Source organism: Melanotaenia boesemani, chromosome 6, assembly GCF_017639745.1.
Source record: "Melanotaenia boesemani isolate fMelBoe1 chromosome 6, fMelBoe1.pri, whole genome shotgun sequence".
NCBI classification, from domain to species: Eukaryota; Metazoa; Chordata; class Actinopteri; order Atheriniformes; family Melanotaeniidae; genus Melanotaenia; species Melanotaenia boesemani.
This window is the reverse complement of record NC_055687.1, coordinates 32,713,970-32,726,165: the sequence shown is the minus strand read 5'-3', so window position 1 is coordinate 32,726,165 and position 12,196 is coordinate 32,713,970. Positions and strand designations below refer to the sequence as shown.

The window sequence follows — 12,196 nt, the reverse complement described above, 5'->3', positions numbered from 1 at the left end:
GATAAATCAAGAATGTAGGAAATTTAATTATAATTAAATGAAATTAAATTAAATTAAAAATACTTCCAGAGGGACATTGCAAAATTGTTGTGGTTTTTTCTGTAATCATTTAAGAATTTCATTTAATTTTTTTTTAAATGTATTTTTTATTCATATTTTATTTTAATTTTTATACTAATTTATTTTCTATAAATTTTTCATTTTTCTTTTTTATCAAATAAATTTGAATACAATTTGATTTACAACAACAAAGGCAGACTTCCAAACAGTAAGAATGACATTATAAGAAAATGTAAAATTAAAAATGTACGTTACTGGTTCTGCTAAAAGGTCTGTTGCTAAATAAGGGAACTACGGATTTGATCTGGGTTGATTGGCGAACCCCCTTTTCATTATGCTGTATTGAGTTTACGTGTCAAGATTCAAATGGAGAACCTGATGAAATAAAGTGTTTAGTTTAAAATGTCAGATTTGTCAGTAGGATTACAGGAATCTTTCATGATGCAGGCTAGCAGTTCATTTCTAGTTTCAGTCACAGATTTTTTAATTTCCAGAACTTCCTGGGATCATTTAGGTTGGTAGTTGTTTTGGCTAAAAAAAGTCAGACTTAGCCTTTTTCTAATAAAGAAAATAAAACTATTTCTGAGCTGTTTAAAAACCAACCAGTCAGCTTCAGCTTTTGTTTCTTCCAGGATGCTGCATCACTACCTCAGTTTCACTTATCATACCACATCATGTGCTAGCAGCTGGATTTTAACATACTGGCTACTTTGAAAGAGCACCATGGAAGATACATCACAGAAAGACAAGAGGGCATTATTTGAGGTAGAGAGAAAAAGAAAGAAAAAAGGACAGAGCAAGAGATAAGACAAGAATCAATATGAGACTGACTTTTACTGACTGGAGAGAAATCAGAGATAAGACAGGATGCAAGACTGATAGCAAATTAGCTGTCGTTAAGGAGAAAATCAGCCATAGTTCGGCAATGCTTCTTAAAACCTTTCATTTTAAAGCCTATGAAAACATTTTAGAAAAAAAAAGAGTGGGATATGAGTCTCTTAGCTTGTACTTTAAATTACGGGCTTGTATTTATTATTGTTTATGTCGTAAAAATTGTGCACAAAAAAGAAGAAAAACAAAGTACACATATGCTGCTCTAGTTCTGAACGGGATGAAAAAAGCTCATATGTTTTACAAGGCAGTGGAAGCCTTTAGCATCTGGTTGATTTGTGAGTGATGGTCTACTCCATTTAATAGGCCTCTGAGGAGAACAGAAAAGCCCTCCTACGAACTAAAAATTGAACACTGTCCCATACACTGTGTTCAAACTAATTGCATATATAACTGGACATAGAACTTGAACAGTTTAACTTCAGCCAGTCAAACAAATGCTTACATTCATATGTCATACAGAAAGATTTTTTAAGCACATCAACATGTATCTGGTTTGCGAGCACACACACATACAGCCACACTTCAGCAGCCACAATCCCCAGTTCATAATTCTTCACATACTTTTTGAAACCATACAGCTTTCACTGTGGTGGCCAACTGGTCCGTTCAGATATGCAAGTCATCAGTGTTTCCAACCGCTTTAGTTTTTGTGTCTCACCGACTTCCCTGGATTTCAAGCTGCAGGAAAACTAGCCGTATCATCCTGACAAGGTTACTTTGTTTACTGATACAAAAACATCTCCCATTGTCCATCTACTGAAGTTATTTATGAATGCACCACTGGCTGTTAAAACAGAAAAATGAATAACATGCAGCCATACACTTCTTTCACCGCACTAAACAACAGAAAACATCAACATTATCTCTGAAAAAGCTTTTGAAAGAACTACTTTACATACAATGATAAATCTGAGATTATCTGTGTAACACACTGGAGATCACTGCAAAAAAGTTTGAGATGATGTGTAAAATGTAAACAAAAACTAAGAGCAACAATTTGTAAATCTAAAGAAAACAATGACAATTTAAAATTCTATTCACGATGGAAATTAGAAAAACACCAAAAGGAGAAAGTAAAACCTTTTACAGTTTCATGAAAAATATTAGCTCATCTTAAAATCGGACAGCAGCAACATTTTTTTTGTTTTTTTTTGGAAAAAAAGTTAGGAAGGGGACAACAAATGGCTGGATCAGCAAATGGTACTAAAAAGAAACTGTTTGAAAAGCATGTTGTAAGGAATTTAATTGTTGACTAATCAATAATATAATGTAACAGAGCACCTCAGAGAAGCGAAGTTGCTCAGAAGTAAAGCTGGTCAGAGGTTCGGGAAACTGCAAAAAATCTTTATTTACAAATTGTGGAGGAATTTCAGAAAAATGTTCCATGTCATAAAACTGTAGACTTTTAATATATATTCATCATTAATAGACATTTATGAGCATAAAAGACACAGCCTAACAGATGATGCTTGATTCAGCCTTTACATGGACTCAAGAAAACTTCCAGAAATCATAGTCTGTGAACACAGTTCACCGTGCCATCCACTAATGCAGGTTAAAGCAGCGAGAAGGCCATTTATGATGCCAGAAACTTTCCTATTTTCTCTGGGCTAAAGCTGATTTAAAATGAACTGAGACAAACTGGATAACTGTTCTGTGGTCACATTAATCAAAATTTGGAATTCCTTTTGGAAATCATGGACTCTACATCTTTCAAACTACAAAGGAAAGGGACAGTGACTGTGTCAGCATTTAGTTGGCAAAGCTTGCATCTCTAATGTTATCGGGTTGCTTTAGTGGTTAATGAAACTTGCATCTTGGGCCTAGAAGCATAGTTAATGCTGAAAAGTACATACAGGTTTTAGAGCAACATGGTCCAATTCAGAAACTGTCCTTCTCAGAGAAAGTTTTGCATATTTTAGCAAGACAATACTAAACCACATACTGGATCTATTACATGAAGAGTCCTGGTGCTGGACTGGCCTGCTTGCAGTCTGGACCTTTCACTAACTGAAAGCATTTGGCGAATCATGAAAAACAAAATACAACAAAAAACCCAGGACTGTTGAGCAGCTAGAACCTTATATAAAAAAATAACGAGGCAACATTCCTCCTCTCCTCCTTAGTTCCTAGATGTTTATGGACTGTTGTTAGATGAAGAGGAGATACTATGCTGTGGTAGAAATGTCCCTCCCAAATTTCTGAGCTAACATTCATTCATGAAAAAGTTAAATTTTCTGTTTTTGCAATTTACATTCTAAAGAGTATCAGTGTGTACAAACACATACTTGACACACTGATTTTATAAATATAAAGCTACAACTGAGCATTCGATCAGTCTAATAATATCAGTTACATAAGCCAAGACACAGAAGGAACAAATAATAGTGTAATGAAATGCAACGTGTAATACAGATATCATGTTTGAGCAGTAATGTCACAATGATTGTTTCCTAATAACTATACTAACATTACTACGTATGTTAGCCAAGTCACTATATGATACAGATTATACAAATGTTCAGAAACTATTAATGACAAAGGCTACTTGACCCTACTAGGATTTTTTTTCTCATTACAAATACATTATTGGAGTTATAATTCTAGTTTTCTTTTTTTCCAGAAGAGTTAAGCTTTATTCCACAAAATGCATGGAATGAAACCCACGAACAGTTCATGAACAAACTCAAACCCCTCCCAACAGACACATACCCAACTGCCTACTACCGTGCATATACACACAACTGCACCCAGCCCCCCTTCTTCACTCTGTCAATTACTTCCAGCATAACAAGGTCTGGGGGCGCTCAGGTTCCAAGAGCTGGTCCTCTCTTGTATATTTTTGTGATGGGATACTAATTCATTCTCAGAGGTTCTGCATAGCACTAGCATGACACAGACTCTTACATCTGGCATTAGACACCGAACTGGAAACTACGCCAACTTGCAGTGAAAGTTTCAAGCCAAGAGTCAGGGAACAAGTTGGAGATCGCTGCTTTCTTGCCTCTCTGCCCACCACTTCTGTCCGGCATAATTTACTCCTTGTGCAACAGAGGCTTATTTAGCACAGCAGGACCAGTGGCTTGATCTTGCTGTATTTGGCAAGGACAAGGATGGGCACTTAAAAAAACACACACAATGGACATTTAGGTAATGGAGTGGGATTTATAAGAAGGTAGATGCAGTTATTAAAAGTATAAAGATTATTTCTGTGAAATTTAGTTAGAATTTACATAGGAGTGTCTGCTTTATATTTTAAATACTTGTAACTGCGGTGAGTGTACAGTGTGTTTGCATACAAGGGATGGTGCAATCCAATCTGAAGAATCAGATCACAGTCCTGTTACGCTTTACGTCAGCTGCACCAGAGCTAAGCTTTCTTAAAGGGTCGTGTCAGGAGCGCCTCAGCATGTCTGACAGGTGAAAAAAGTGTGGAGTGGTCAGTGTCTCACTGCAGCAGACCGCAGAAAAGTGCAGAAGCGAAAGAAGAAGTAGAGGAACTAATGAGCTAGCCAAGCTAACAGCTGCTCAAGATGGAGGAAAAACAAGTCAAATCTCAAACTTCTTGCCATTCTTTGGTTGGAAAAATAAAAACAGCACCAATGTTAAAACTGATGAGGTCAAAGTGAAGCATTATGTAAGTCGACAGTACAGTGGTCACTCCAACCGTTAAATGTTTGAGGTTTAAGTTGTTTTAAATGGTGAAAAATTCTCCTGGGCAGATGTGTAGCCAGTTCTGCATCTCCAAACAGAGCGCTTTAACCATTGTCAACCCCCCCCCCCCTTTAAAAAAAAAAACTAAAAAAAAAAAAAACTGAAAAATCACTTTAAAAGATTTCTGTAAAGATATATTTATAAATTTTTAACAAGGCTATCTGAGCCATCCCTTTAGTTATGCTGCTATAGGACTATGCTGGTGGTGGGACCCTACCATGATAAAATGAACATTTCTCCTCACCCTGCTCTCTTAACTTTCTGTGTATGTAATGTATATGCCCTTATTGTTGTCAATAAGTTCGCCTTTCTTTCTATATCAAGCTTGCTTAAAAAAAATGTTACACTTTTTGGATATTAGTCAATCTTTTGCTTTACTTGACAGTGACATAAAGCTTGACTGGGGTTGTTTTGACATTTGAACAACACTAAGGATTAGGAGTGCCAGAGCAATGGTCGCTGTCCTGTTTATGAACAACAGAAAGTGGACAGACAAGGCAATATATTAAAAGTCAAGAGATGAGCCATATATGACACTACTTACCAGGTGAACTTACTCCTCCCTCTCTGATAATGCCCTCTTCAACCTCCCCCTCTTTGTGTCCTCCTATTTCTCCATAGTAGAGGGCAATAATCAGCTCTAAAATCCGGATAAACAAGGGCAGCTGCTGGTCAGTTATGGACAACTTCAGGCTCTCCACCATAGTGTGGATCTAAGAAAACACAGAAAAGCAAAGTATGAAATATTTAATATTTTGTCATTTCAATTGCACAATGCTATCTCAACATGTTCAGTAAGCGGCAAGCCCAATATTTTCTAGTGTGCTCCCACATAACATGAATTAGACTGTTTAGTAAAAAAGGCTAGACGCTTCCAACTACCTGAAGGAACAAGTATGGCCTCAGAAGATAGACAATATGTTATTTGAACAAAATTATACAATTACCAACACTATAAACTCCAAACAACGATTTCAATGTGAGCAGAAATATAGTATAGAATAATGAGAGTGTGTACAGTGCCAGTTAGGAGTTTGCACAAATCCTTTTCATTATCATTCAAAATTAGTGAGTGGGTGTGTCTAAACAGCCTGATGGGACAGTTAATAGATAAATGGGCTTTCCTAAGTCCTTGTCCTTCAGTGAGAGTCTGTCAAAAGTCCTCATTAATTTTCATTAAACTCCTCATTCAAAGGGGTGAGTGAGGAATTCTATAATGCTTTAGATGGCAATAAAAGCATTTCCACACGACCAGATTACATTCTTTCCCCCCTCTGACAACTGTACTGTTATCATTTAGAAACTGCATCTGCATCGTCTCCAAGAGCTCCCACTAGAGTATTACTGGGGATGGAGCCGGTGGCTTGAAACAGCTCTACGAGGTCCTCTACAAGACTAATGTCATCTGCAGTCCTTAACTTCAAAAGACTCCTCTGAATCAGGTCCCTGCCCCACTCTCAGCCACTCATCCACTCTTTAGCTTTCATTAAAATTAAACCAAGGCAAAGTACTCTGATACATGAAATGTCACTGAGATCTGCATGTTCCCATTTTCAAATCTCCTTCATTACAGTAAACAACTATCTCTGCCCTGACACCTACAGCTTAAATACATCACATTTTGAAGGAGGTTCAGGTGGTGCAATTAGCGAGGTGTTTATGGTGTTTTTGCTGAATGAACATTTTACCATATCAGCCGGGTCACTCATGCATGTTTGCTCATCCGTTCTACTTCAACATGTACCTACTTAGGACTATTTTACAATGGCACCACTGCTGCATCATGAGCTTAGCGCAGATCAGGAAGACTGTGATTGGTTTAAAGAAATACAAATAAATACACACATTGTTCCACCATTCCAGAGAGTTAAAGTAATGCAGCCAGGTCATGCTTCAGTAAAGACACAGCACTGAGGATGTAGGTCTGACTATCTGAGCTTCAGCTCAGAGTTGGGGGGGCAGTTATGCTTTAAATTTCATAATAAAAAAATACATTAGGTTTTTTTTAATATTTCTTTGACATTTTGTCCATCAAATATTGATTCCACAAAGACAGTGTTACTGTGAAACTAACAATGAGTATAACAATGGTTATGACTTGATGTGGCAATGGAAAACCTTTTTCTATTGTTTTTTTTTGTTTTTATAATTTCCTTCTTAAATAAAGTGGGGTTTTTTTGTTTATTTTATTTCAAAACAAAGCTGTTTAAAAATTGTTTCTTATATCATGTAATGTCATAATTTTAGAAACATCAGCTATATGATGACAAATGAAAGTTATTAAGAGTATGACCTCTGTTGCTCTCTACATAGCATTGAGGTAAAAACAAAAGCAGTGACAATAATTGAGTGACATCTTATTGGTGGCATTTCCTGCATACTTATATATGAGATAAAATCTAAAATCCATTTTCTTTTATATAAATACAGTCTGTCACTGGATTACAAAACCTGACCGTGGTTAGTCATTATTCTACTCAAGCTGTAATCTACAGTGACAAACAAAAACCCCATGACAGGACATCTTTAAACAAGAAAGACAGCATTATACAGTATAAACTTCAAAACCTTATCTTGATGTTTTTTAAATAAATTTGGTGTTCCTCACTTTGATGACTGATGGGATCTTTGAATTGATGTTGTCGTAGGTAAAATGGAGACGTGTTCTGAAGGAACATTTGTACAAAAGAGGATCCTGGTAGAACTCGATCTTGCCGCTGGCATTCCGCTTGTCCAAGCAGACGGTGCAGTCTGCAAAGTTAATAACTTTCCTCAGGACCAGCTCTGGGGCTGCAATGAGAGAAGAAGGAAAAAGGAACAAAGTTAATGTCAAATAATTTTTCACTGAACACATGAGGGAATAGGATCGCTACCCCCTAACCCCTCTCTCCACCTTCCCAAAATTCTGGCAAGGTGGCGAGGGGGTACACACACAAACTGAATTGTCAATTTTGGGCTTGGGCTCTGATCCTGGTCCACCAAAACCTGTTTTGAAGCTCCAGTCTGGTAAAGGCCTTCGGAGTGGAGATTAAGTATGTGCATGGTGATATTCACAAGTACTGTGATGTCAGTTGAAATTATATTCAGGGCCATAAAGCTTCAGATTAAGGCCACAGTTAGCTCCAACCTTACACACCCCCAACTCTTGGGTACTGACTAGCTGGAGTTGTACCAAGTCAGAATGGAGAAAGGATAATTAAACAGTTATCACAGAAGAATTTTCTCTCTGTTCAAGATCATCAAAAGCATCTACTTTTATATTTAGTCTTGATTGTCATTGTACATTTTATTTGATCATTAAGCACTTTGAACATTGTTTTTTTTTTTTTTGCAAAATAAATCTAACCTTGACCTTGTACAACAGAGTGGTAAGATTCTGCCCCTGTTGCTCCCTTCAAGCTTCTAGTTGCTTGTCAAGAGGTAAAGAACCTTTGTGGTTACATATCCAATGGGAAACATCAGTTATGAGCTTGTGTGTTCTGACAGGTTTGGGATGGTGCCATCTGAAAGCTCAGAGAGGATCTTTGCCCAGTGGTGAATGCAGTGAGAGACAGAGATGAATTGGAGCTAATGCTTGTAAATCCCTACACTACACTCCATTGTGACACAGGAAGGTGAAGATGCACAAAGTGTTTTTAAAGGTACGTTCTCCCTCCTCGCCATGATGCACAAATCTAATAGATATTTATGAGATTCTCCTGGATGTGACAGTGCACTTATGGCCCTACTGACTTCCAGAAAACAAAAGGATGAACTTAAATTCATGTTGGAGACAGGAATAATAGAAAAGCCCCACAGTGACTGGTTTAGCCAAATTGTTCACACGGTAAAGAAGGGTGGGTTTAGTTAACCCAACTAACTTGTTATTAGGTTACACAGTTTAATGCTTATTACATGTCCCAGATCAACATGCGTAAGAACCAATGAAGCATAGCTCCAGTTTTCACAACACTGTATTTGATGAAGGGGTGTTGGTAGACTACCACTTGCTGCATATTCTGTCACCCAACTGGATGACATCATCCTTCACAGTGACACCTGAACATCGCATGTGCAGCAGGTAGCCATGATGCTTGGCTCAGCCTAGGGGGGAAGTGGGGGCATTTGTTGGTGTGGTGTAAGCCCAGCTATGGGTGGGAGAGGTGGAAGGAGCGATTCAGGGGACGACACCAGATGAGAAATTCTGAGGTAGAGACCTGGGAAACCCAGAAGCTATCAATCAGTCATAATTGCACCAGTAAATGATAAAAGAGGGAAAGTCTGAACAGATGTAGTTTGCTTTATAATATTCTATTAATGCTTGGTGGCATGGATAATTTACAACCTTCAGCTTATCCCTTTGCTTCTGGGTTCAAATGTGAGCTATTCTGTGTCAGAGTCCTATCTGCTTTAAACCTCAATGTGCTCCAATTCAATCATGAAGTTTATCAAGAATCAGAAAATGGGACTTTTCTGGCACCTGGGATCAGGCAATAACAGTGATGTTAAAACTTGCCAAACATGTCTACTTTACCATAGTTTGAACAAAGATTACATGCTTACTGTAGGATAGAAGATATTTTCCCAGTAATTTTGCTGCTCAGTAGTTAATCCCACTAACCACACAAGATACTCACCAGTGATGTCCATGAAGGCCCTCTCCCACATATCATCCACAGTGTAGCACTCTGCTGAAGTGATGTTGACCGAAAGCACAATGTCATCTTCCACATATTTAAGGATCAGGTTGTTCACCACTATGTTCACATTGTTCACCACACGCCTGATCAGACTCTGCACATAACCTGCAAACAAATAGGCAAATACATTAAAAAATATAGCAAATGCAAAAAAAAAGTTCAAAGAAAGCACAGCAAGCATACCTAATTACAGATATACACATGCACAGTGAGTGGCTTAGTAGCTATATAAACATAAATTTAATACACTGAATTACTTAATCAGTCACAGCTGCAGAATTGCAGCTAAGGACCCAATTAAGACCCCCCTGCCGTTTGCAACTGCACACAATCACAGTCTCAGTACAGCCGAGTCGCAGTATGTGTGTAAGTAGACATTATACGTTTTTAGGTGCCTTAGTTGATTATTTCTTGTGTATTACAAGATGTTATCATAAATATTGCACTTTAAGGGTACTACTACTAGGTGATATTATTGAAGCTAAGTACCTTTTAAAAAGCAGTTGAAAACATTTTGTATTCAAGCCGAGTTTTTGATTAAACAAGGGTTTTTTTTATGGCTGTGTGTATGTGTTCTTATATGTTTTCTTATTGTCTCTTTATGTAGATTATTTTCATTATTACAACTGCAAAGCACATTGTTATTTTTATTTGGGAAAGTTGCTATTTAAATAAAAAATTCTAAATAATTCCCTTGTAGGAACAAAGCAATAATGGCTTGACTAATCACAACTAACAAACGCTGCATGTGACAAGGTGTTGGGGTTTACTTATTTGTTGTAAAATTAATTATGACTCATTTGTGTTCAGGTATATTTTTATTTTATTATATTTGTATATTCCAGACAGTTGTAAAATACTTACTGATTAAATGTCCAGTAAATAAATCATTGTACTTTTTGGGTGTACATTTAATTTATATTCTATCATTATACTTCCCTACTGAACTGTACTGTATCATAAGCTTACCAAATATTAGGTAAAAGGACATCCTCTGAATCTGTGTCACCTTTGCCGCTTATCAGTCCCCAAGCTGAAATCCATTTATTGAGTCGCAAAACCTCTATGTATTTTGTTCTTTTTTTGGGGGGGTTCCATTACTAAAACATGTAAGCACAGTTGAAATGTCATTATAGAGGTGCACACCAAGCTATTAAGCAGATGGAAAGGTACTCAACTTCACTAGCTGCCAAAACATGGCAGAAATTGTTAAGTATTCAGAGAGGAACACATCCCTTTGACAAGAACAGAAAAAAAATTTAGCTTTCGGCCATTTAATGGGAAAATGAGGATCCAAATAGCCACATAGTCCATGAAAGTCTCTGCTGTGCTAATTTTCTAAATATGTAAAACTCTGCTTCTGTAAAACTTCAACTCATTTGTAGTTACATGATAGCAAATATGTAAGGTTGTGCAATTACTCGTCACTTTGGCATACCAACATGTATTAATTGTCAGGACTAGAGTTAGGATCTGGTCGTCTCTACACTATACATTACGAAGGGTAAAGGTCTATGTTAAAGCTCTGAAATTATGTAGTTATTTCACTACTGAGTCAATAAGCCTTTACAAATATTTAAAAGTTACAAGATTATAATAATGAAGTGACAGGCAAGGCAATTTTACATACTGAATTTCTTCAAGCATCTATTGGGGGGTACTAATTTGGTGTTGAAACACTGTAATATAAATCAACAGCTGAACTCCCTTGAATTCTGGGTTCACTGACCCCCTGCTATCCTCATGGGTTGTAAATAACAGGAGGTCCTGACATGTTATCTCTTGGAACAGTCCATTACTCAAAAATAAAGGCTACTGATTAAAAGGAGCAACATATGCATGAGGAATAAAATAATGGGGAATTTATGACCATCTGGACTTTGCTCTTCTCTCAGATGTAAAATTCTTCTTTAACCCAAAACTATGCAAATGCTGCCTCAAATCAATCTCACCCAAGGATATTAAAGCAGACAGAGCCCTCCATGCTCATTCGGATATATATATCAAGCGTCCTTCCACAAGCACAAACAAGCATTCAAACACAGAAATATATGGTTTCCTATTGTACTATGTATTCAGCATTTACTAAAAAAAATTGACAAGTTTAGACCATTACTTTACAAATTACATTAAATAAAACAAAATTTTCCAATTTTGTAACCATTGGAAAAATGATCAATTTCATATTAAAAGTGAGGGGAGAAATGAGGGTTGAAATGAGGGAGTGTGTTTTCTGGTGAAGTAGAAGACAGATTAAAATCACGAGCAGGAGAGGGGAAGGACGCTGACAGATCAGAGAGATGGAGGAGATCATCCTGTAATGTTTTAAACACCCAGAAACAGACGTTTCGCAGGACAAATATACAGGGTAATGTCATTTCTCAGCAAAGAAGGACCCTGAAATATTGCAGATCTTGGACCTTCAACCATAAAATATTAAAATATACAGCAATAAATCCTTTAAACCACAGGACCAATAGCATTATTCATTCCTCCCATATAAAGGTAAAGTCAGCCACTTCAAATTAAAACATATAAAGCTTTACTACTTTTGCCTTATTTCCAAACCAAATGTTTATCTTCCTGAATCTACAAGTCTGGCTGAGAGCATAACGGAATCAATAATCAGGCAGAACTAAATGGTGCTCTTGATACAAGTATTTATATGAATTGGTTAACTGTTCTGCCACTTGTAGACAGACCTGGACATTTATTAGCATAATCCAATTAACAAAACACTCATGAGTTTGCTGCCTGAGCAAACTGAGTGGCAGGAAGACAAGATGACATAATATAAACTCCATTCATAAATGCTGTGTATGTTCATAACATTTGCGCGTGATCTTGCA

The 12,196-nt window shown here is 37.0% G+C and overlaps 1 protein-coding gene across 1 annotated transcript in view; it reads right to left on the bottom strand.

Annotated features, from left to right (window-relative positions):
* The window catches only part of LOC121642112 (vacuolar protein sorting-associated protein 13B-like), a 334,030-nt gene that overhangs the window by 286,643 nt on the left and 35,191 nt on the right, over positions 1–12,196 (bottom strand). Inside the window, 3 exon segments of the mRNA XM_041988605.1 lie at positions 5,213–5,381; positions 7,277–7,458; positions 9,285–9,452. Of these exon segments, the coding sequence (XP_041844539.1) occupies positions 5,213–5,381; positions 7,277–7,458; positions 9,285–9,452 (519 nt within the window).